The 27,802-nt window shown below is 32.5% G+C and overlaps 1 protein-coding gene across 1 annotated transcript in view; it reads right to left on the reverse strand.

Annotated features, from left to right (window-relative positions):
* The window catches only part of LOC129802382 (dendritic arbor reduction protein 1), a 115,940-nt gene that overhangs the window by 13,615 nt on the left and 74,523 nt on the right, over positions 1-27,802 (reverse strand). Inside the window, exons 2-5 of the mRNA XM_055848145.1 lie at positions 21,739-22,071; positions 21,300-21,656; positions 18,445-18,880; positions 14,576-14,635 (exon numbers count right to left, since the gene is read on the reverse strand). Of these exons, the coding sequence (XP_055704120.1) occupies positions 14,576-14,635; positions 18,445-18,880; positions 21,300-21,656; positions 21,739-22,071 (1,186 nt within the window). The remainder of the gene's footprint in view (positions 1-14,575; positions 14,636-18,444; positions 18,881-21,299; positions 21,657-21,738; positions 22,072-27,802) is intronic.

Genomic DNA, 27,802 nt, shown 5'->3' on the forward strand with positions numbered 1-27,802 from the left:
GAAAAATTTTGTCATTTGTTCGTAAATGTTCGTAAAATATTCGTCAGATAAACAAAAATTTACGAACAAATGACAAAATTTTCCAAAAATTTTGTGTGTGTTTACGAACCTTTACGAACAAATGTTTGTAAAAGTACAAAAAATGCTCGTCTAGTGATCATGTTACGAACAATGTTTGTGAAAAAAGTACAAACTTTTACGAACTTGTTTGTGGGTTATACGATTTACAAGCATTTCGTAACTCACCTATAGGAATTTGCAAACATTTACGAATATTTTAACAAAATATTTTTTCTGTGTAGAGAAATTATTTGAACTCTTTTCAGAGTAACTCTTATTCTTTTAGTCCTAAAATTTATACGACAAAAGATTTTAAATTACTTTTTTACAACAACTCATCGGAAAATATTTTCTAAAATTCCTTTTTTGAAACATTACGGTTTTTGAACTTTGAGGTCGTTGAGGTCCTTCGAGGAATGAATATCATCTCGTTTGAAGTACAGTGGCGACCAGATAAATGGCACAGTTTCGGACACTGTGATATATGCTTTGTTTTTTGAAAAATTATGCTTTTAAATGATAAAAGTAATAATAAAATAAATAAACTTGTACATATGAATATATTTTGAATATGAAGAAAAACCTGAAAGTTCTATCGAGAAATTTAGTACGATCAAAAAGTTCTTGAAATGGCATATATTAAGAGGATAATATAAATAGCACACCCAATAAGAAGTGATAGTTTTCAGCTTCTACTGCAATTAACAACTTACGAATTCTATTTGAAAATTAAATTTGGATTAATTAGTATACTTAGTTAAATACTTTGGAAAAAATGAGCACATGACAATGAAGGATCATTAAGTAAATCAGGATTGGACACTATTCTAATATGATTGTATTTCATGTAGTGTGGATATCTACTTAAAACTATCTCAAATTAGTCACATTCGAGAGATTTATCTTGTGGTCAATCTTTTCCTTTGAATTCAACAGGATTGAGGTCCTTAGACCATCCTGCTCATTCCAGAAGGCCAATTTTGTTCTGATTGAACCAGTTTTAAAAACTCTTGGCAGTGTGTTTGAGACCATTAAGCTTGGTTAAAACTTAAAAACCAAAAGCAAATTCTTTTAGATGTTGAAGTAGATGTCTTGTCCAAAGATATCCTTGTGAACAAATTGGTTTATATTGCCTGATATTCCATACACAGACCATACGCCACTTCACAAAATGTAACCCCATATTATAAAATTACCACCGCTAAGTTTTACGTTCTTAGTTATGTATCAAGGACAAAATTCTTGACTTTTGATGCATCTAATATTTTGTTATGTCATATCCAATGATAATAAACAGAAATACATAGGTTCAAAAAATATTATTTCAGAATTACAGGTGCTTCTGCATATGCTCTTTAACAAAAATCAAACAAGAGGTATGGTTTCGACTGGATACTAACTCTATACGTCTGACAACAATTCTAAACCGGGTATTTTTATATACTTGACTTTTAGTAATGCTCACATGAGTTACTTCTTCAAATTTTGTTCAATTTATTCCTTTATTTTCGATACGGCAGCAGAAGAATTCAGTTTTACTAATACGAACAACAGCAGAATCTTCTCAAGTAATGGTGATTCTTTCTCGAAATTTTCGAGTTTTCAGCGTGATTTGTAAGTTTTATCATAAAAAATTATTGAATTAATGGTTATCTTCCTTGAACAATGCAATTTACAAAAAAAATTCTTAGTTATCCGAATTTTTTTACGTAAAACCTGTACATCTACACCAAACGCTATAGTTACATCAATGTTTGTGGAAAACTACAAACAATAACTTAAATGCCTTTATTCTTTTACATTTAATGAAATTAAGATTTTGATAGAAAACCTCCAATACTCCCCAGGATTATCAAAAATGAGGAAATGCTATGAATTTTTATCTCTGTATAGCAATTAATTCATTGGTATTGATTTCCTTGGTAGACTAAATCCACTAGTGCCGGGTATTTAAGTGTGATTGAGCAGTCTTAGCTGCGAATAATACCACGATTTAGCAATACCCTGATCACTCACAATGACTCAAAGTGCTTTTTTTTACTTTCATTAGTCACCTCAGGTGTTACAAATAATCACTCAGTTTAATTGCTCTTGAGACTATTAGTTGAATTCCGTGTGTAATGGATGAGACATTTAAATCAGAGACTTGGGAGGCATATAAGAAAAAAGTCCACTCCAATTGCGGTTGATGGAGTGCATGAGGCATGAAGGAAGACTGGAGATCATCTCGGATGGTAGAATGAGATAAAGTGATTATGGGCAGAGGAGATTCTGACGCGTGCTGACCGGTTTGGTGTGGCGGGAAGTGCTATAAGATTTGAGATAGTTGGGGATCTTGGGTAAATGGTGGAGCGAAAGGTAAAGATAGAAAATGTGTGTGTAACACGTGCGCCAATTTGGCACAGGTAAACGCAGCTGGACTTCGCGGACTCACGCGTTAGCTCCTGCGGCCGTCAATTGATCAATTGTTGCGATGCTGGATCATTCAATAAACATAGATTATGCTTTGAGTGTTGAGAGACGACAATTGGAACCGTTGATATATCCGAAGAAAATGAATTGAGAAAATTAAAAGTTTAGAGAAGGCATATTAGAGATCTCCAAAGCATTTCTCATTCTCGCACCAAACTGTCGATTTAGCAGTTTTACGCAATGTTCCTGTCAATCAGTCTGTTTTTTTTATTGTGTGTACTCCATCGATTGACGAAAGACAAGATTAGACTTTATAGAATTCTGCCATAGATGAGAGGGATTCTGTGAAAGGAGGATTGAAAGGCAAAAGAACGGAAAATTGCGAGCTCTAATGATGAAGGCTACATGTATTTTCGCTGATTTGCTTGCCTTCGAGCCAAAAACCGTGGGTGTTGAGTATCCGGTCAAAATGTTAGTGCTATTATGTGCAAATTGTGCTTTGGTATCTTCACCACCTTTTCTCCTTTCCATCGTCTTTCGTGCGGCATCACACTTAGGATTTTTCCTTATAGTACAAGAAGGGGGTGATTAGTTACCAGGTTTTTGAATTTATACATCAATTTTGTAAATAAATGTTAGTTTGTGCAAAAAATAATAACACTTCCTACGCTTGCAAGAAGCGATTGTTTGCCTAAATTAATAAAGTGATTGATTTTGAAGTACAATGCGCTAGATGGCGTTTGAGTCTCAAATTCAAACTTCAAGTTTTAAGGCCTTACTTGTAAATTTTAAGAAAATAATAGTAATATTGGTCGCAAATGCGAAAACATTTTATCGTACAAACAGTTTAAGTTCATGGAACAATCTAGCTTGAAATGCGTAACGCAGGTTTAACGCTGTAAAGCAGACCTGTGCTCGTTAAAAGTCGTGTAAGATCGGAAATTTTGTGTTGATAATTTTAATGGAAATTACAGAGAGCCATACTGGTAACACTAATCCCAGTTATTCACGGTGCCATGATAAATATTTTTGCGCCAAAAAGACATACAGACATAAAAACTCATATAGAAAGAAATTGTCTTCTTGATATCTTTGTGGGAAGACGGATAGCTGTTCACTATACATCCTTTTACTTGAATCTTGCAGAAATACAAAGAAATTAACTTCAAATATCACTTCAAATGGAAAGTTCTTAAATCGCGCGCAATTTAACTGTGATCGAGAGATAGAGACACAAATAACTCACTTGACAAACGTCTGACGGCGCTGCGGTTGCAAAAAATCTCTGAAATGCGACAAAATATTTTCTTCTCTATTTTATCCTTATTAGTAGGTCGTGTCCGTTCTTGTAATATGTACTTTTGCATTCCTTATTAACGAAAACAGTGTTGTATAAAAGGGTTTTTCTTAAACCTTTCCTGAATTTTGGGACAGCTCAAAAGAATATGAGTCTTACAGCTCAAAATTTCATCCCAATGTTTTTGTTGTAATATCGACAATTATTCACAATTAACTCAAATAACTGTATTCAACTAAATTATTAAAAAGATCTTCTTGTGAAAATGATTTAACTCTAAGGAATTAGACAATTTTCACATTAAAAAACCTCTCATTTTCTCTACGTGACTTTTCGCAGCATTTCGAAGAATGCCAACAGGCACCACCAAATTCACTTAGGCTTTTCTTTTAGCTCAGGCCTGCTGTAAAGTGACAAATTTAAAGTTTAAATTATAACTTGTTCAATTAAAACAGATTAAAAGAATAGTGTTGGCAAAATGTTGCAATTTTATGGCATATTACCTTGACTATTACATTTAAATTTATAAAAAAATATAAATTATAATAACAATTAAAAATTTAAAATTAAAACTAATACATTTTATTTACAAATATTGCTTTTCAGTGAAAATTTTGTATTTTAAGGAGCATGAAAATTGAAATAAAGTCACTAAAATATTTGAAATATATTCTTAATGATCATTATAAGGCTATATTCGGTTCTAAATTAAAATTATTTCACAATATTTTGAAAAAATGTAACAATTTACAAAATATTTACAACCACGACACGCATAAAATTATTAAGTGTAATTAAATATGTTTTTGCTTGATTAAAATTCATGTAAATGAACAAAATGTAAAGGTGATGTATTATAACATTATTTATCAGAAAACAAAATTTATGTAACACCATCCAGAGAGATCTGTTCTAGCAGACCACCGCTTTAACCGCGAAAAATTGTGTGAAAAAAAATAAAGTAATTTATTCGTATGCGTATTTTGTGTCTGTTTTCCGAAACTTTTGCACGCAATAAACATCATTTTCCAATGAGACACACTCAACGCCGTGTAATGTTTACGATAATTGCATTTTAAGATTAATCCTTCCATTGATATTGCTACAATTTAAAATGTATTTGCATGTGAATTGTAGATACTTTTCAGTGTGTTCCCGACTCTTGAAAATCTCCTCTCCCGGACAGTACAAAAATCTTTATGGTAACTTTTTGCAACAATTTAAGTGATTTTATTTGAAAATGTGAAAATGGCATGAGACAAAAATACACCACAAACAGTCTCTTTTACCTGCGCACCAAAGATATGTATATATATAAAATATACAATGTTACCGATGCGGTTTCAATTGGTAGAAAAGGTCAACACTTTATAATATTATTTGGATGATTGGCATTTATTCTTGCGCGGCGCAATCGAAAAAGTAATATAATAAGTCATGACTTTGCCATATTCAACTTGAATCTCTGTTCGTGAATTTTGTTGGACTTTTTTACGTAATAAAGTTAATATTAGTAATAAATAGGCATCAAATGGATGAATACTGACAATGGGTTCACATTCCAAAATTCACCTATTGCCTTAATTAACACGAAACCAATATATAGTAAACCAATTAATAAGAAAAGTAGCACAATGAGAACCTTTTTTCGCGGGTTCGTTGTCTCTTGGCTGTTGATGTCTTTTGTTCGATGTGCACTCATACCAAAGCTCATGAATATAGACGATGATTAGGTGTGCTTATGCGATAAAAAATATTGAATTTGAGAGAGAAAACCATCCGTAAATATTAGTCTGAAACATCAAGTATCCAGTCAATGATACTGCAGAGATTGACACTGTAAGAAACGGGGCGTAGAACTGAATGCATTTAATACTATCTTAAAATTTATCTCAAGGGACAAAAAATGCAAAAATGTTATAGAACGTATATTACTTATATATTTATAATTTATCATTACTCAATAATCCTTTTTAAACATCAGCATGATTTTCATAAAATGTTGGTCACCAACTACTGCAGGGGGCGTGGCGAAAAGTATTCATAGGCGGAGCTTATTTGGAATTTAAGACACAATTTATTGCATTTAAAATTGACAAAAAACGATACTTTTGTAAATATATCTTTGATCACAGTGAAAAATAATTTACTATGGCATATTTCTAGCCGTGTGAGAGCATAAAGAAGCTCCGGAGCGTGCTTCAAAGTGCCTTGAAAGAGGCTTTCTCACACTATGTCATCGCAACCAATTTACGCGGTCATAGTTTCTTCGATGGAATTCAATAGTTTGCACACCGTATACATATATATGAGTACTGTTGCCCCCAGAGATGAAATAATTCGCAAATGCGCGTTTTACTTCATGAGTGCCTTCGAGTGGTACTCAAAGTGTCCACAATGGTTTGAGCAAGATAAAGCACCCAGAAATGTATGCAAATTGTCATATCTCTCCTCCATTTCATCTTTTTTTTTTCCTCCAACCTCTTACAAACATGAAACGATAGAGATGAGCGTCATCTACGTCAATAGTGACATGTTTTATCTATCTCTACACTGAATTATATTCCACGCTTTTGAGATCACAAGAGAGGCATAAAATATTTTGAGTATCAACAAATTTAAAATCAATAATTTATGCAATTAATCGGTTTTTGCCTCAGTCGGCGCATCGACTAGAGCTCTAAAAAAAAAGATGACTGCACATAAATATAAATTAAGGAAAGGAGACGATCAAAGACTGGAGACGCGATAAAAGTGGTATATCTCTAATTGATGGAGAAAGAGACGGTGTTCAGTCGTAAAATCACCCGTCGGAGTAGAGCATGAGTTTCTACGCCTTTGATTCATTCATGAAAATTCAGCTCAAACTCTTGGCCTTATCAAATCAATCCGATTTTCTGCACATTCATTCCCCAAGTTATCTCAGGTAAGACTAAAGCATGAAAATTGTAGGTTTTCTGGTGTGGAAATATCATCTGATAGTATCTTATTAAATTTTGTAGGCTATCATCAGGGAAAAAATGCACTAAAGTGGTTTGCCGATAAGTATCTAAATAATGTGACGGATATTGGAATTTTGAGGGAATTTATTGGGTTGTAACCCTAAGATGACCTTGTTTCTTTTATTGCTTAAGCTTTATATGAGAGGCCAATATGCATACATATAATACACATATTCTGAGTTTGATTTATTTTTCGATTTAGGGCAGAATCACATTGGCAGTAAAATGCTCACCGTATTTTGTTAATTCAGGCATTTTCATTGCAATTCTTACGTAAATTCTCAATTACCGTATTACTTTATCACATACTCGGTGGCACTAAGTGGAAATATTATAAGAAAATTGAAGAAATAAAACGAAAATACGATAAACAGTGAGCAAAAAAACTGTACGATTAATTTTTCGTACAGTTTTTTTGCTCACCGTTTATCGTATTTTCGTTTTATTTCTGCAATTTTCTTATATTATTTTTACCTAGTTCCACTGAGTATGAGATAAGGTAATACGGTAATCGAAAATTTGTGCAAGAATGGCAATGAAAATACGTTAATTAACGAAATACGGTGAGACTTTGACGCTAACCGTGAGCATTTTACTGTCAATGTGATTCTGCCCTTATCATTACTTAAGGGATCATACACCGGAAACAATGAGTTGATATTATTTTCCGTTGTGAGATATAAAAGGTTAAAGTCTAAAATCAAATAAAATTAAATTGCCCTGAAATTTTCCTAAACTCTAGTAAGGTTCTTAATTACCTCATATACCTACTACTGTTTATTATGTTTTGTACTTTATTGCTCTAATTATTTGTAAATATAAACTAGAATTTTAGAGAAAATAGATAGGTATATGTCTTAAATCACATTAGTCGGTTTAGTGTAAAATTAGTAAGAAGATTAGTGCCAAGGGGTAGATAACTGTTCCGGTCACGGTTCACTAGAGTGCCGATTTTTCAATTTCTTCTATAAATCGTGCCGATCTACCGATCTCGTGTCAATCTGCCGATTTGTCGATCTCTTAGCAAAATCGTGTCGACCTTCTGGTTTTTAGGCTCAGATCGGCACTATTTTTCCGTTCGCCGCTCACAGTTCACTCCATTTGGATATATTTTAAGTTTTAGACTTGAAGCGGTATCCCCTGTTTTTACCGGGTTAAAAAAGTCAAAGACTTTTAAATCTTGAACAAAAGGTAATTCTTTTTTCGGAACTTGAACGAATTTGTCTAGTAAAATCGAGCACCTCATAGAGGGCCAACGGAAACTTACGGAAACCTTTGAGTATGAAGATCTACAGAGGAAATACATTGAAAACCCTTGGAAATCCATCAAAACTTGTGGAGAGCACTTGGATATCCTTGGTAATCCACGGAGAATGCTCGATAACCCTCAAAGTATCTAAGAAACACTTGAGAATACAGGGAATATTTGGAACCCGTGAGGAACCTTTGGGAATCCTGTGTATTTTTTCTAAGATGCGAGAATCATAATTTTTAAAAGATTCCAAGATATTCCCAGGTATTTTCTGAGGATCTTCTTGGATTCCCAAGGGTCATCCATGGGTTATTATGTGTTTTCTCATGTGTTTTCCGGTCTCATTAACCGGGATAGTTCCAGTTTGGTTACAAGAAGTTATCCCTTGGTATGGAATGCGTTTATAAACGGACGGACGGACGGGAACGGTTTTTAGCCACCTATATATTCGTGATCAGGAAGTGTCAAAACATGTTTCGGCAAAGTTTGGGCGTGATCGGAGGACATGAAATTTTGTTAGGATTATAGTAGGTGAGATTGTTCTCACCTAATATGTCCTGGATGAGTCTAGATGGCCTCCAACCACTTATGAACTGTTCATAAGCCGGTAGAAAATCTAATTAAACGTTAAATGAAATGCACTTGTATTAGAGAAAACTGAGGCACCACCGAACATGGGGTAGCACCGAACATTGCGATTTCTTAATTAGATATTCAGAAGGCAAGACTTATAAGAATTTATAGGTACTACTGGGATGCTTGTTCACTGAAGAAATGGTCCACATATTCCAAATAATTTAGAAATAAAAATTATGGTTCGGTGCTACCCCATGTTTGATGGTGCCCCAGTTTCCCTTACTTTTAAGTAAATTAGGGAGATTTTGAGGAGTTTTACTTAGCGGTTAAAATCGGTCATGAACTGAAAATCGAATAAAGGAATACGAACTGAATGAAACTTTACTGACTCTTTGAGCGCAAGTTCTTTTGTAGGTTACTAATCAACTCTAATACGGCAGTGAACGCAGAATTAATTGCAATTAATTGCAACGAATTGTACTATTTTTTAGGATATACCATAAAACGTGTGTAATCCGCGAAAAACTATTCACCCCATTTCTTGAACTTATGAGTTAAATTTTAGAGCTTATGATAAATTCAAGATAATTCCTCTAAGTCTTAAACAATAGCATTTTCCATTCAATTCTTATGCTCTCTCTAGAAATGGTTTATGAAAAGAATTCCAGAGGTTCTCTTCAATGACCTATTCTCATCATTGATCACTTCTCATGTACTTATTGAAGACATTAGAATCTAAGAATTTATAAGTGATTCTATGCAAATCTATCTGGCTAAGGTGAGACTATTGTGTCTCTGTAGGAGAATTTTGTAAAATGCTGTATAGTTAAATGTACCAACGATGCCGTGTCTCATGTTAAGCTTGACGTGTGGTTAAATATTTAGCACAAAAGACATACTGTCTGACAGATTTTGATTGCATCAATGCTAATTAGAAGCTGTCTTGTTGTTTTATTCACAAGAAAACGGGCACACTCATGCTGAAGAGTTTGCGGGAGGATATTTTCGAGTGACTCACTGATTTATTTGCCCCAGTAAAATGAGAAGAAAATATTCCACACCAAAAAGTCTCATTCTTATCTTCAAGTGACACTCAAGTTACATTGCTCAGATGGAATTTAAACCGTCGTGTGAGAGATTTCATCAATATGAAAATGTGAACATGCAGATTAATCTTAAGTAAATACTATCAGGCATTTCCTCAATTTCAGGTGCTAAAATACACCAAAAATAAAAATTTAAACCCCATTCTAGCAAAATTTCTGCATTCTTGTACCAAACAACTACCTACAGCTAAAATTCTTAAACACAAAATAATAAAATTTTGAAATTTACAGCTGAATAAAAATATGTCTTAAAAGTATCACGTGGTGAGATATTTCTCGCCTCCGAACTGTGAAAGAGGAAGACATGAAATTTTACTAGTAGAATTTCATTCATATCTTTTTTATCGGTCTCAAAGGAAACAAAAAATGTGATATAAATTTTGTATAATTTTCTGGACCTCCGGTACGCAGCATCTAGAGGGAATACTTGTGTTGAATTATGAAGAATCGAATAATCCAACAATTTGTGGTTATTCCTTCTTCGATCACCATAAGAATCTTTTTTTTTTCTTTATATAAATACACCAAAGAACTTATTAGCATATTCTCAATATACTTCTTTTATGTCTTTCCCCCCAATATGAATGAACTTTCGTGGACTTCCATCTCGTTCTCTCATTTTTCCTGTATGGGTCATCATCGTCAACATCTTATGGCTTCGTAGTACAAGAGGGAAGAATTTATATTGCTGAACGATGATGTTTTATTCTCTTTTCCTGCCTGGCTTATTCCTCCACGATGGGGGACAGGCATTCAGGAAAGTATCCGCTGTTGCCACCCAAAATTCTAAAATCTAACTCAACGATTTTCAGCAATAAAAACTGTTTTCTCTGCAGGATTCCGTGTATGTAACGAGGATTACACCTTAATGCTCAGCTTGACTATTTTAAAATCTGCAGTAGCGTCTAATGCACTGCATTTACCGGTTAAATAGGTAAAATATTCAAATTTTGGTAGATAACAGAACAACTTCTATTAGATGCGTAAAATTCTAGTCAGACTTATACACGGTAAAAAATAAATGGAATCTTGTGATTTTAAATTAGGGAAATTTAGGTTTCAGTGATTTGGAAAGATGAGAGGCGTAAAGATATACAAATTTGTATTCAACTAAAAAAAATGATAGGGTAAGTGTGCCAAATTTCGGCATAGTTGCATGCAAGCGCCAAAGTCTCAAGTTTGAAATGTAATTTCTTTAATAGAAATTAATTTCTTTCATTCTTAATTCATTCTTCATTAAGCTGGCCGGAATTTGGCACACTTACCCTACATTTTTTTTTAATAATCCTTTAAAAAGAAAACAAAACTCCCATAAAAGTCAAAAATATAATTGTTTAAGTGGTACAAGTGCAGTCTCAAAAAATACTGTTTGGTTTTAGGAAATATCTTCCAACCAGGGGGTTTATAACTATGGCCAGCGAGTGAACCGTGAGTGGTAGATTGACAGATTGCCCCGATTAGTCTTCAAGATCGCGTTGATTGCTCAGTCAGTCTCCAGGATCACACTGATCGGCACACAAAGTGAACCGTGAATAGTGGACCTGTTCACACCCTACTTCCAACATATATTTTTGGATATAGGGAAGTGTTGGGCAGTTTCAAATAAACTAATAGCTTTCGCGATTTTTTTCCAAATAAATAAGAAAATATGCAAAGGAATTATGAATTATTTCTCTTCAGTTTTGTCTAAATAAAAATATACTTGCATCACGTTTTCTAGATTTTAACTTTGCTATTCCTTATTTTTTAATATCACCAATCAATTTTTATTATTTGATCACTAAAGAAAGGTATTCGAAAACTGCAAGGTCTTGTGAAAAACTGTTTTTAAATATAATAATTCGATATCTAATGGTTTCAGGGCCATTTAAATTGCTTGGATATTCTGGATCTAATATTGAAAGTTAAAAAAAGTTTCTACTCTAATAGGTTCTCAACTAATTTTTTTTTAGACATTTTTGCCAATTAGGGTAAGTGTACCAAATTCCGGCCAGCTTGCAATTTCAGCCACATTTTTTATTCCCCGAATTTCCATGAATTTTTAGGTTTTGCATACTAGAGATTAAAAAATGTAAAAATAACAAAAAAGTGTCTCTTCGACGAACAAGATGATCTGAAAAAGACCTTGGAAGAATTCCGGAAGGGTACGGAACTATGAGAATGAAGTTGGCCGAAATAAGCCACCAATGCTATGCCTACATTGTTATGCATTTTAAAATGTATTAAGAAAAATAAAGACGATAAACTGTCTACAAGGTTCCAAGCAAAACTCCTTATAAAAAAGTTACAAATATATTCAATTTGTATTAAAAATATTATATTGTAAATTTGAGACTTTGGCGTTTGCATGCAATTATACTGAAATTAGGCACACTTACCCTAAAGACAGAAAATTTCTAGAGAAAAAAATTGTTGTAAGTATCGGTGCTTGCTAGTTACATAAATTTGTCATATTTTTGGCAACAAATGAACGCCTCGACGATAAAACGAGACATTCTTGTATCAAAACCATTCAAATCCCCAAGTTTTTTACGTTTTCAAAATTTCAAAATTGACAAAGTGCTGTTCAAGAACGTCATGACAAATCAATCAGAACAATTGGTGATCGGAAGGAGCTAGGTTGGAGTTGGAGAATACAGCGGGAGTAAAAGCACATCCCAATTTCGCGTTTGATGATGTCCTGGACAAAAGAAGTGCAATACCGCGAAATGTTGTCATGTTGTAATATCAGTCGACTGGGTTGACATGTGTCGAATAGACCGTACACTCTACAACACGTAATGCAGGATTCAGACCCGAAGTTTAGCAACATGATTTAAGTTGTAGAAATTCAAAAAAGTAGAGCTTTTTTGGAAAATATTGACTTAGAATGATACAATAATTACTTAAAATTTAGTGTTTTCGCTTTTTGATCCAAAATTAGAGACATTTAAGAACTACACTGAGAAAAATCCGAAAAAGTCAAAATAACATTCCGGAAATGTTAATTTTACCCTACAGTATTGATCCAAAATCGGTGTAAATATTACCCTTTTTTGGTGTATTAGGGTTTAAAGTTACCCTTTTTCATGTTAATTTTACCCTTAAAAAGGTGTAAAATTGACATTAAAAAATATAGATATATTTTAACTCCTAAAAAGTGTTTAAGTTATGAGGAAAGAAAGTTAATCACACCCTTTTTTTTCTCAGTGTAGGCTAAATCTCTAGTCTGAAGTCTGCTTAACCTACGAAATTATTAAACTTTAATCATTTGTACAGCAATAACGAATTATACTGTTAATATTTATACTACAACTTTCTCTTTCCGTATCATTTTAAAACAGTTTATTTTGCAATGATAGTTCAAACGCCGAATAAAAATTAAAATGTAACCTTAAATATTTAAAACCTCGATAACCGCAATATATGCTCTATGAATTCTAAAACCAAAATGTTTATATGTCAGTTACAATAGAAAATTAAATATTTTTACTATATGAAAAACTCACTTTGAAAATCCTAATTTTCATTTTTTTTTAAAAATATTTTGGTAGATTATATTTTGGTGTACTTAACTGATTTTAAAAAATTGTTGGTTATTTAATAGCTTTTAGCTTTCTTTCTATTGAGATTTAAATCAATTTGATAGACTTGGGACCTTTGGCATAATATTCATCTATTTTAGCAAACCAACAAAAACGGTTAAGCCAGATTTCAGGCTTAAAAAGATATTTAAATTTAAATCGAAATTATAAGTACTTTAGAATATTATTGCATTCAATCAATACAAAAAGTAGCATAGGACTATAACTCCTGATACCAAATTTACTTTGAAGCATAAAAAATATATTTTTGAATTCTATTAAACAATTTTTTCTTATTGTTTTAATTTAATTAAAATATTTAAATATCGAGAGAGACGTAACGTAGTGTCATTTTTATTTTTCACTAATTGTTTGCCATTCTTTTTCGGCCTCTATTAAATGTTTGTAATTTATAATGTAATCGTATCTGATTTTTTACAGTGTACTAAATAAGGCAATCTGAAATTTGTCTCATTAATTTGCATCACAATATTGGAAATTAACAAAATTGGCAGTTTAAACTGAACTGGTCATCGATTTTTGATTTGAATGGTATGTCGGGGAAAATGAAGCCTGCGTGAAGTGCGAGAAATGATTGCAATGGTCTCAGCATGAGCCATTTTATACCGATTTTCACTGTGTGTGGGTGACTATAAAATTGTGAATATTATTAGGCATTATAAAATTTTGAATCTAAAACCAAATAACTATAGTAGTGACGAGGAAGAAATTCCTGCGGTACACAATTTTATCACTTGAAAGCAATTCACCAGACTTGGAAGATATGCCTTTTTGCCAATTCAATTTGCCAACTCTACAATTTTCTCTATTTTTTACAGTGCAACACTGTTTCGGGTTAAATGGGCATTTGACATTGTTTAAAACACGGTACATTTCTTCTTGGATTCTTATGAGCTTCCTCGTATTTGAATATGTCGATGGAACTGCTAAGGAAATTATCTTTCAGATTTAATTGAGGTAGATATTTTTTTCTCTTCCATGTCTCGTGTCTCTTCTTCTTCGTTCCACACTGTAAGTTATTTTAAGTGTTTGGTGTCTAAATAAGTATTAATCAAATTAATTTCTTTTATGAAGATTTTCTATATAAATATAATCTCCACAGAAGTCATTAATAATGTCATAAATACAAAAATATATTCTGTAATAAAATATTATTTAATGCAGTCATTAATTTTTTTTCTTTCTGTTTCATGGTACAAAAAGGCAACAGAAAGATACACAGATTGAAGAGACTCCATTGGGAGTTTATTTGAAAGAATTAAAAGAAAAAAAAGAAGTAAACTCACCTGTGTGAATCCGTTGATGGGCTTTTAGGTGCGAACTTTTCGTGTAAACTTTTGTGCATCCTGAAAAGAGAATTTCAAGAGAATTACCAACCAAAAAATCAACTAAAATGCACTATTGACACAAGGCCATAAAAGACATGTTTTCAAAAGAAAATGCTTTTGGTGAAATTTAAGAGATGTGGGACATGTGGAGGAATTTTATTTAACAAAAATTTCAGACAATAAATAATACAAATTCTTGCTGCATTTTCGGCAATTCGAGCACAGAGAAATAAATAACCCAAAGCAATTGTTCATATCGACAGCTTGGTAAAAAAAAAGAGCAATAAGAAATTGAAGCAATGCAGAAAAAAAGGAAGGAATTTTAAATCGTTTTGTAATGTTGAGAGTGTAATAATTTAAATGCGATTATTGCCAATTTCGTCACATTTTCGAACTCGTTAATTTTTAATGGGAGCAATTAATTGGTAGATATGGGTAATTCGGCGGTTTTTTAAATGGTTTTTTACGGACGCCCAACTGCGAAATATAATTTGTGTGAGATCTCGTGCGAGCACGCAGTCAAAATCTGTTTTAGGAAATAAGAGCAAATTGCGCGCGCGGGAAATATCTTTTGGACAGCTAGAGGTTAATTGTCTTTCCGCCGAGAGCTCTGACACAATTTTTGCTCTTGCATGAGTTTTTTTTTTTTGGAATTCTCCATCAGAGCCAACAATATTGACTGAAGGTTCATTTACACTTCCTTCTCATTCTTGAAGAAATGTGCGATCTTATGGTGCTTCTGGGTTCTACTGAATGAATGAATCTGTTTAGTTTGTGTGCAAGCTTGCAGCAATAAATCTCACAGTGGCAAATGTACAAGAAGAAGGAAAGTTGAAGTGCAAGAATGGCCAGAAGATGAGCCAAAGGGGCTCCTCAATAATGGAGCTATTACATTGAAAAATGTGCTAAAATAAAATAAAATTATTCAATCATTTTGAACATTCTATTTCCTCCCTTTCATTACTTGATTTAAACATCCTGCATTTCTCTAAAATTCCATTAAAAAGTAATTAAGCAACGTTTTCTTAAAAAAAGTAAGATTTAGTACATATTTTAGTACCCGTGCTTGCGAGTATTTTCAAATTTCTAGTTTTGCTCTGTAAGTTTTACCTTTATTGCTCACTATTGCTCACTAACAAAATAAAAATGAACATCACTTTTTGGCTTAGTACATACATGTACTAAAAGTATATTCAGGCTTATTTTCAATTTGTCTTCTCAGTTTATGAACACATAATTGAAATATAAAAAATTTCTGAATTAAAAACGTATTGTCCATTAAGAATTTTAACTACTTTATTTCATTGTTAGATACTTATCTTATATTAGGGGAGACTGGGGCAAAACTTGTCAAAACGCATATTTAATTCTTTCACGAGCTTTGAGAAAACTTAAACGTTTTATAATGAGCATATTCTTATAGGAAATTTATTGCTCTATAACATTACAGAAAACTATTTTTCTCTATCTCGAAAAAAATGTGTTTTACGAATCATTTTCTAAAAGTCGATTTTGTGGAGATTCTCAAAATTTTGTTAGTTTCGGATAATTTGTGACGTTTTACTCTCGCAAACGTTAAAAATATCAAATAGACATATTTTTATAGGAAATTTATTCCTCTACAACTTTCTTGAAGATAATTTTTCTCTATCTTAACGAGAAATGTGCTTAAATTGGGCTAATCAGTATTGAAATTTTCTGTAAACCAAATATTCCAAAAATAGGGCTCAAAATTTCATTATTTTTTATTTTACATAATCGTTCCTCGAATCCCTTGAAACTTTGTAAGTTAAAGAAGGTTCATGAAGGCTATCTATAATAAAAATTTCAAGCTTCAGTCTCTTTTATTTTAGAAAATAGTGAATATTGAAATTTTCGTTTTGACAATTTTGCCCCAGTCTCCCCTACTGAGTACTAAATTTTTTTTATTTTTTTTATTCAATTAATTATTTGTTTTTCCCTTCGCGATTTTTTTCAATTTTTCAAAAATGTTTTAAGGATATTTTTCGAAATTCTGTCTACATAAAGAGCTTCTTTATTTAATTTGATTTATCATTTGTTTCTGAATAAAAAACTTCGTAAATTAGTTTTAGTATAAAAACATAACTTTTCGAAAAGATGTACATTTTTTAAATAAAATTTGAGAGAAAATTCACTAAACGTTCGATAGTTAGTACTTGTACTAAATTTTCCTAGATTAATCTCCCATTTTAAATCTTGATCTTGAATTTAATTTGCGCACCAAGTATAAAATAAAGATTTTCCATCTTATCTGCTTATGTATGTTTAAAGTTTTAGATCTTCAGGACATTTCCGTTACTGGTTTGAGTATTTAAATTTAACAGCCCTCAATGTACATCACACATCCTAAGAATCAAAACGGTTTAACAGCTTCATTCTTATGGAATGAGCCATATACATTTCAGTGCCAGATTATGATGAAGTGACCGAAGCTCGGGATGAGAAAGAAGATGGATCAGCGGGAGAAATAAGATATACAGCAACAAAAAAAAGACGGTCAAACAGTTGCACCGTGCTGTGAAGCTAACATTCTGCGAACTTATGGAATGGCAATTCTAGTTCACTTCAAAATAAATGGGGAGCCTCCGACTTTTTCTCCCCTCATCCCAGAATCCAATGTTCCACATGGTATTGCTTGTTATTTATGGGATGTTGGCGAGTGTGATTCTTGCTGTTCACTTCTCTCACGATTAACAGGTATTTTCCGCGTGATAGAGTAAAAGAAGCGGGAATGAATGAAAAGGTCCATCGTATTGGAGAGCAAAAGATATCAATGGTCGCTTTCAAGGTTCTGGGCTTCAATTTTGCCTTAAACAATTAATTCAATTTTGGTAAAAAATATTTAAAAATCTTCTATAAAAATATTACTAACCAAATTATTTTTAGAACAAAGTACTAGAATTTTAGTACTTATATATATTAAAGACATCTAACATAACAAAAAGCATGTTTTTTGACACATTGATTGTACTAAAAAAAATACATACTAAAAAATAAACATGAGAACTTTTATAATTTAAAAAAATTAGTTTCTTATTTTTCATTATTTAAATTTTAAGTGATTTCTACACAACTTTAAATCTTTATGGCTCCGGCACACCTTTTAGATCAGTAAAATTTCATGAAGTCGAAATTTGAATCCCTTTCTTTTTCACATGTTTTGCATATGTCCTTCTCATTCTTTCGCACTCTTCTTCTTCTCTTAAACATCACTCCAAATTCAATTTAGCTGAATCGAATTTGGTATGCGAAAGAATGAGATAGTCATATGCAAAACATGTGAGAAAGAAAGGGTTTCGAATTTCAACTTCATGAAATTTTCCTGATCTAAAAGGTGTGCCGGAGTCATTAAGTACTAAATTTTGAATGTAGTACTCTTAAAAATCTAAATATACAAAAATTACTTTTTTATCTTTTATTGCTAAAAATATTTTAATTTGACTTTTTTTTAAATTATTAATGCAGTTATTTAATGTAAAATAATTAGGAAATTTCTTCGCCTTTTTGTACTAAATAGCTATTGATTGATATAAGTAATTTCCAACATAATTGCATCCTTCAGTATTTACAGAACAAGTGTTAGAACATTGCGAGTGACCCTCAGAATTGCTATAGATGGCGTGTAAAAAGATGTGAAAAGTATTTTTCAATCATAAGACAAATGGGAAAATGAAACAAGACAAAGAGGTCTTTCAATTTGTCGAGTGATTGATTGAGATATCAGGCATCAGCATAAAAAGCAATAATATTTTTCCTCAACAGTCAGACCACAATGGGAGGGAATGAGGCAATAAATGGAGACATACCGAGAAAATCACAGTGATGTATCCGTCGCTTCTCCAACTCGGGATTGTTCCGCCGGTTGTACTTGCCAACAATCTTCACTTGTGCCCCCTGCAGAACAATTGCCGAGGACGATGAGTTGTTCCTGTGGCTCGGTAGACTGCCGCCACCTCCGCTGGGGATTCCATTTGGTGTTGTCGGATGGTGGCTTCCGGTGGATGCGTGTACCGAACTGGGCAGAGATGCATTGCAGGTCTGCGAGAGAGAGACTGGGTGTGCTGCAGCAGGCTGTGGCTGCTGCAAGTAAGGTGGCGGAGGGGTTCGACGTGGGGGACCCTGCAGTGAGTTTCCCGGACTGCCAGGGTCTGAGCTGGGTGGTGTGAGCGGCGGGACGTACATGAGCCGGGAGATCGGCGCGCAAAAATTTGAGTTCTGCGGCGACATTTTACTGTGGTAGTTCTAAAAAGGTAGGGGGTAGGTCAAATTTAATAAAACAAAAAAATCCGATTTACTTTGAAAAAGGGTTCGATAAAATCTATGTTTTTTATTTTTATAACGTTTATAACGTTTTTACTATACGCAAAATTTATCCAAGGATGAACAGTTCTTCATGCTCAACGTTAAAGCAACATCGATAAGGAATTTATATAAGAATCTTTCAATATTTAAGATGGTTATGAAAAGCCAAAACTATGTGTAATCCCATTCGAAAACTTTTGCAGTAGAACTTAATTCTTAGTATTAAATTTCGATGTTTTTTGCTTTGAAGAACAAGAAAACTATTTTTAGACGATTTAAAGCAAATGACATAAAATACAGTACTAAAAAAAAATAATATTGTTAAGTTGGAATTTTCAAAACGAGTAACATTACTTTAAAATTATTTGCAAAAGATAAAGATCGAAAAACATAGAAAACATGAAATTTCAAATTCTCATTGTTAGTTTGACCTAGTGGTTCAAGTGATTGCATTTGTGTTTGACTATTGATGAGTATTTGAGTATGTAGACATTTTTTTAATAAAATAATTTACAAATTAATCTTTTCTATATTTTTTTTTAATGTTTATTTAACGAAAAATCTAGAAAATTAACGATCTAGTTTAATATAGCTTGAACTAATGACTTTGTCAAATTTTGTAAAAAGGAAAAGAACCAGAGAAACAAAAACATCGAAAACATAGAAAGTTCTATTAGAAGAACTTTGTAGTTCCACAATCAAAACGAAAGGCAAACCTGGAACTCCTGTAAACTCATATTATTGAGGTTTTGAGTTGTTTCTTATTTTTGAGAGTTTGATGTTGCTTTTGTAATTTGAAGTTCTTGTATTTGCAATTTTTTTAAGAGGACTTGGCTTTCGGTATTTTAATACGAAAAAAAATCTAAATATCCTTCCTGATAACTACAGAATAATTTCTAAATATTTTCGATTAATTATAAAAACGTGTTGCATATAGGGTGGTGTAAGTACTTCTGGCCACTTTAAGGTTTCATGTGCTTGTAATTTTTATAATCTTTGTTTAAATAAAATGAAATTTTGTACAAAGATACCTTAAACCCGTTTCTTCCTAATAATCCAAGAGAATTCCCAAAACTTTTGGATATTTTAGTGAAAAATGCATTTTATGCAACTATACATGTTTCAGTACTTTTCGCCATTGTGTGTAAGCACTTTTGGCCACTTGTTCTTAATAGAATTTTAATAAAATAAGAGAAGAAATAGCTTTCAAAAACTTTCACAAATACACAGTACAAGTCCTATTATTATTTAACACTAATGTTATGTGATTATTAGAGTATTATTTTAAAGGACTTTTTGCACATTTTCTATTTAATGTAAAAATCACTCAAAAGTCACGATTGTTTTTACTGAAATCCGCGATGTGCGCTACGTGTAAAATGTATGGGAAAATGAATGGCCAAAAGTACTTACACAGCCGAAAAAAGTAAACTCTTTTAGCCACAACCGATTTTCATTTAATTTGTTAGAAAATTTTATTAAGGATGATATCACAAAAAAATTTAGTTAATTAAGAAATGGACTTTCATTGAATAACATAAAATATTTTCATCAAAAATATGAAAAAATGCAAAACAATTTCTCTTAACATTAACAAGTTTCTTAAGAATCCCATGTTTTTTTTAGTGATTATTCACTTTGTCGAGAATTTCTTTCAATAACTTAGAATTAATCAAGTCGATACAAAATCAAATATGGTTTTCTGATTCGTTAGATTAGAGGTCACGAGATAAGACCCATTTTCCTGTTCTAAATAAATTCATAATTGCCTTACAATGTGATTTTATTTTAGGTGGCCAAAAGTGCTTACATGGCCAAAAGGGCTGACTCTACCCTAGATCTTTAGACAAAAATAAGAAAATTATCAGATTGGGGCATATGATCTTTATCACAGACTACGCAATAATAACGAAAGGACAATACCGCCCATTCGATGTTACGGGGTGGGGAAAACTAGGGCACCATCGAAGACGCGATTTTTTTTTTACTGAACACAGCGATTTTTAAATTAGATATTAGACTTTAGAGGACGATATCTGTATGAACTCATAGATAGGGATGCTTATCCACTGAAGAAATTTTCGTCGTAGTCCAAGTTACTTTGGAAATAAAAATCAGTGTTCGGTGCTACCCCATGTTCGGTGCTACCCCATGTTCGGTGGTGACCCAGTTTTCCTTACAACTCCAGTTACAAATTTTCTAAAAATGAAAACTGAACTTTCTGTTTTAGTAATTTACTATCTTTTTTCTTAATATTTTTCCAAACTTATGGCTGGAGTTGTACCTCTGTAAGATCGAATGAGCGATACGAGTATGATCTATCTAAGGGATTGACGGTTAGTGAAGACGGTAAACTTACATGAGAATGATTTTGTTGCCAACTGTAGTAGTTTCCTTGGCTGGAGTTTGGCATGTGAACATGGCCCCCATTGTGAGGATGGTTGCCATTTGTCGTGGATCCCAGGTAACCATTGAGGGGTCCTTGGAGTCCATGCGACTGGTGCGGATGTTGAGGCGGTGGATAACTTGAAGGAGGCAGGTGATAGACTCCACCACCGTTCTGACCATGATGGCCAGACGATGGTTGGTGTAGAGCTGAGCTCGAGAGACTCTGATGCTGCTGTGGGTGGGACTTTTCGGTTTTAATCTCTAGCGGACTGAGGAGAGGTGATGCCAGAGGTTCCAGAAGATGATCATCCGTTGCCTCTAGTTTAACCTGTAAAATTGTCGAAAAATACTTGGTTTTGACATGGAAGACTTTGATGAATTAACTGCTGTAGAATTTGAAAAGAACTCACTTGTGTAGCTCCTGCTATCGTTCCCAGCATAATAGCATTTTCTGGATCGATATTTTGGATAGAACTAGTGATATCCTCCCACAGGGGAGGCCGCAGAAAGCTGTCGTCCACCTCATTGCACAGTAATTCTTTGCCTTTTGTCCCGAAAAAGAAATCTCTACCATAGCTCTCGTATATCTGATGATGTCCAAAAGCACTTCCGCTCACTACACTGGATCCTCCAGCATCCGGCGAATCACCGATCTGGTGATGTTGCACAACCTCGAGTTCAATGTCTGTGTCCAATTTGTGAAGTCGGCCCATCAGCTCATGCCGATACTCTAGTTCTGGTGACTGCAACCAAAAGCAAAAAATAAATCTCGTCAGTTGAGAGTAATTAATAAAAATTTCAACGACTATTAATTATTTCACAAATTGTCAGTGTTAAATGTCGCCGTGAAATTTTCTTCTCTTTTTTTTCTCTGTTTAAACACCAAATCAGTCATTTATTTAAATGCTTGCCGTATTTTTTTTTGGACTTCCAAGTAACAGACATTTGAGGGGGGACCATGTGAAACATTTGAGACCCCGCAAAGAAATTTATTTGTGCCTAAAAAGTATCTTTCTCTACTTTAGTTTTCATCCATCATATTAAATATGCTAGAGTGTTTTTTTTTGGCCAGGAGTTTGGAGGAGGAAGAGAAAATTATTGATAGAAGTAAGCGTTCGTGGACATCATTTATTTAATGTTTATAGTGTTGCGATGAGACTAGGGGGCATCAACAATATTGGGAAAAAAAGAGTTTCTCGCTGTCCAAATACATAAAAAGTCCCATACTTGGGACACCAAGAGAGTCCGAATGAGACAACAATAGGCCACATCTGTCCACAATGAAGCGCACAATATTGAGACTACCAGTCATTAATTTTGAATCTCACTGGATGTCCAAAATCTTTGAGAAGCTGTGTGAACCTCCGCCGGAGATTTCACACTTTTCATTGTGATTCGTGTGTGGCTCAAAAAATCAGAGATTTGTCTGTTTTTTTTTTGTTTTCCTTAGACCCTGAACTGCCATTATATTATACCTTCATCAAGAGAAAGAACTGCAATTTGCAAAAAGGATCAAACAACAAGAAAATCTCTGAGCTACAGCTAAAAGATAAAGCAAGATTTCTCCTGACTTCTTTGACTTCATTAGCCAAATTATCAGTGGATCTTGGCATGCAGTCCACGGTGCTCGTTCCATCATCATTGACACGATCAAATTTATTCAGCATAAGGTGATATTTGTTCAAATGGAAATTTATTTGTTCACAACAGCAAAGAGAAAAATCTACTATTTACATTATCAACTTGCACAATTATTGGCTTTGGCAAATAATAGAATTCTTAATGATGTTTAATCATTACATAGAGAAGGAGAAGAAAAGGAATAAATAGCCACTGTCTCTCCTTTCCGCTCACTTCTTTCCGTTTTATTCAAGGGGTGAGTCATCTTTGAAATTAGAGTACGTTTGCTAATTGTTAAGTGCTTACCGCTGAAAATAGTAAGTAGTTGAAGAAATAGTTACAATGTTATTCTTTTTAAGCTATATCTGTGAGCTGTAAGCACATTAAAAAATTTATAGACGCTTTTTATGTTTTTCTATGTTTTATTTTATAAGTGGAAACCTAAAAGATGAAGAGAAATTATTGCTAGATTAATCATTTTTCGACAAAAAAACTCAAATTTCAATGTTCACAAAGCAAAGGTATGGCGATAATTTTCGCGATTGTCTTTATTATATATAAAATGGACAATAACTAAATTATAAGTTCTGTTAAATTCAATATTTCTATATAGAAAAGATATACAATTAAATATCGAAAAACAGATAGAAATTCGTTTTGACTCTATTCCTGAATTTGAGGAAATACAATAGTTTTCTTTAAAGAATAAAATTATACATAAAGACATACAGTAGAGTCTCTCAAATCTGAATCTTTCAAATTCGAACGACGTTTGGATTCAAAATGTCAATTGTGGGATTATGTTAAAAAATTCGTATTTTGGATGAATGAAAATCATATTTAAGTGCTTTTCCTGAATGTTTACATACATTATGATCGTATAAAATGAAAAGGAAGTATGTTACCACTAAGACTTGTGAGAAAGTACGGGAATTTGATTCAAAGTACAATTTAATCTCACATAAATTTCGTTAGTTTTGAAAAAATCGTCAAAAATACCCCCGAAAGTTCGAATTTAGAAGACTCTACTGTATTTTACATAACATAGAAAAACGTAGAAAAATTAATTTGCGTCTCTTTTGATTCATCGTTTCGTTTTAAGATAATGTAATTTTATTTACGATGAAGCAACTATAGGAAAAACTAGAAAACATCAATAAAATTACGTAGGGGAGACCGGGGTAGAATTAGCCATCAAATGAACTTTTTCATTGCGTATAATTTGTGCAAAAAATGTTTGTATGAGGCTGATAAATATTTCAATTAATAGTAAGGGAAGTATATATGAATATAAGTATATTTAGAATAAAGGGGTCCGTTGTGCAATTGGTAAGAGCGTTCGACTCTTGGGCGATGTGACCCCCGGCGCGACTGTCACAGTTGTGAGTTCGAGTCCCGCCCGGTGCAAATGATTGAAGCGTCTGAAGGGACATTTTTCACAAAATGTTGTAAACTGAATAATAAACTTGTAAACTGAACAATGTACAAAATGGAAATAGAAGCCTGGTACATTGAAATAAAAATAATAATATTAATATTTAGAATAAAGAGTGGTTTGGTTTCCTCAAGATTCCTTCGCAGGAAAACTACAAGATACCACTATCCAATACTACAGTGAGCGAAATTCAAATAGGGACGGACCTATATGTGGGTGGTGTGGGTGGTGTGTAATTCGGATCAACCTAATATTTTTTTGTATAATATAGGCCTATCCAACAATACTTTTTATGGTAGTGACCCACGTGCACTTGCGTTCGTGAGTGCACGCCAGCCAAAATATGAAATTTTTAAGTGATTTAAAGCGAAATTCAAATATATAATATATAATTGTGCAAATTTTTGGAATAACCTTGAATAATATTTAGCGATAGCAATATGCAAAAGATAACTTCCAAAAATTATTCACAAACGTAAATTTCCTACGGTTTCGAAAGATAAAAACATAGAAAAATATAGAAAATTACTCTTCTGGCTCATGTTATTAATTTTAAGGTTTTGAATATATGCATTTTCAGGTATTTTCGAACAAGTAATATAATATTTTTTATATTAATCATAGAAAATTAGCATTAAGTGTATTTCTTCTTTAATTTTAACACTAAACCTACCATGACCCGGTCAAATTGACCGGTTTAAAATTAACACATATTTAAACGATACAATGTCACTATCAAACTTTACGAATTTCTTAAAATATGCATGTAATATATTTTTCAATGTTTGAATTTTAATTTTTTCCTCTTTTCCAAGACAAATTTGTTGAGTATCCTATCATACCGAGATTTTTCATTTGACCGAAAAACGACCAAAAATGGTCGGTAGGTTTAGTGTTAAATTGTTTTTTATTTATCTTGCCGAAGCACAAAAAACATAGAAAAATTATGAAATTACTCTTGTGACTCTAACTAAGATCTTTAAGTAATGTTTTTCATGTGGTTTAAAAATAGTTACAGAATATTTTAATAAAAAACCAAACACAGATTAAGCGAAAATTTTAATTTTTTCGACTAAAATAAATAAAACATTATTAAAAACATTTTGTCGTATCGAAAATGCAAATAATATAATTTAACATTTACAATATAAAAAGTATAAATTTAACTCATTCATTTTTATGCTACAGTTTTTCTTTTTAAATAAATTTGTTCTGCATGTCTTGTACTAACAAACCCCTGTGGTTTATTTGAATAATTGAAAAATTTCATACAAATGTGCCACCTGTTTAAATGCCATACGACGACTAATCGCTTCAAAATCAATTTACTAGTAAAGTAATGATCATCTTTCTTCACATCTCCTATAGCTTCTGGAGAAAAAACAAGGAATTTCACAAATTCAACAATGATATTCGAATAATGTAGCACAATCACGATTTTTCATATGGATGGCCAAATGAAAGAAATATCATTTTATGTGAAATAGCAATAGACAAATGGAAGTCAATTAATTTCCCGCATATTAAAAATATCACTGGTGCGTGCCTCTTTTTTCTCTGCCATGTCTTTTGAGAATGGCTCAAGACTTGGCGCAAGAGGTTGTTTTTTTTTCCAATAATAAATGACTCTAAAGTTCTCACAAATCATAAGATGATTACCCCCAGTAAGATGGATTATTGTTTTAGTTTCCGGTAGCATGTGAACAGAGTTAAACTGGTATTAGTCAAAATGTCAAAAAAGCTCTTGAGTTTTGGTCAAAGACGACAAGAGGTAGAAATCATATGGTCTTTTGTCTATAGTGAATGAAATAAATATTTCTCCATTATGATGATGAAGAAGCTCAAAGCAAAATACATAAATTTTTTTGTAGTTCTTTTTATTAAAAGCCAGCGGAAAAAAATCCCTGGTGATTGCATGAAATCAGTGAGACAAATGGAGTGTCATTAATAACGCAGCAGTTTTTAAGTAGTTCTTCGATATGACGTAACCCCATCAAGAGCGAGAATTTCTACATATAAAACTGCTGAGAGAAAATTTATTAATCCATCTAACTTCATAAATCACTCAAAATGTGTTTTCATTTTTATTCTTCATCTACCTTTAGCAATAATTTTTCTCTCCAACATCTTTGCAACTCTGAAATAAACTGACACTAAAACAATATTTTCATATCCTTTTCACAATGTAACAATTTGCAATAATTTTCTTGTGCACTTCAAGATCCTTGTTGACACATATTTTTCCTTGGCAAATTGCAATTGTATGCAAATAGTTGTGAACACAATGTAAGTTAAGATGCCATTAAAGTAATCACTTTTAACACTCTCCAGTGTTATTGGTTTCAGCTTGGTGGTACATAAAAATAAACATCGAGACAATTAATCTTCAATTGTACTTAAAAGAGACAAATTTTAACTTACAACCACCATTAATTTAATACTTCAACCTTTTATATATTCCAATTGAATTTATCTCAACCATATTTTGTAGCGCGTATTACACCTTTGATGCTTTCCGACGATCGTATAAAAGTTATTGTCTTCTCCTTCACTTGCTACACAATTATGATTTTCTGTTTTGTTTTATACATATTTTTTAATTTACTATATTAAATTAAATCATGACCTTTGCCTTTAAATACGGTATTGTTTAGCTTGATCTCTGTTTATGAGAACTGTATAGGCATGATATTTCAGTCAATTTTTAACGAATATAAAGCTATTAACATAAACTTAATTTTTGTAAGTTTACACAAAATTAATAAATTAACTTTTCATTTATTTTTAAATATATTTTTAAAATATGTACTAAAAAAAATTAGCTGTTTTACGATGACCTTACTAGCAAATTTACATTAATATACATTTTTGTAAATTGTTACACATTTGTCTACTTTTTACACATTTTGATGTCTAAAATTTTTGTAATTTTACACAAAATGTATACAACTACACAATCAGTTGCTAGCTTTTTCGTCTTCTGCCACAGTTTACCATTACACACAATTTAAATTACACAATTTTAGATTACACATTTTCCTGAAGTACGTATTTCTGTAACATTACACAGCAATGATAGCAAAAACGAAAACGATCATCGTTGTAGTCATTTTTTACTGCACGTGTAAGTCAGTAATACTACATCAAAATATATCAAAGTAAATTTTTGTGAAATTGTGTTAAATTTCAGGGGGTAAATCATTCCCTTTTTTTCTGACAAGGGTTTCTGGTTTCTCGAGTTTCGCGATGCAAAAATTGGATTTCTCGGCTTTCACGATGCAATTCTTGAGTTTCGCGAAGAGTTTCTCGGACTGACACGAGTTTCTCAATATGAGTTACCCCTTGATATTCGTATTCGGAGAAGTTTCTTAAAATCAGTTACAGTCATTATCCAAAGTACTATGTTATTGCATAATAAC

Source organism: Phlebotomus papatasi, chromosome 2 (assembly GCF_024763615.1).
Source record: "Phlebotomus papatasi isolate M1 chromosome 2, Ppap_2.1, whole genome shotgun sequence".
Taxonomy (NCBI): domain Eukaryota; kingdom Metazoa; phylum Arthropoda; class Insecta; order Diptera; family Psychodidae; genus Phlebotomus; species Phlebotomus papatasi.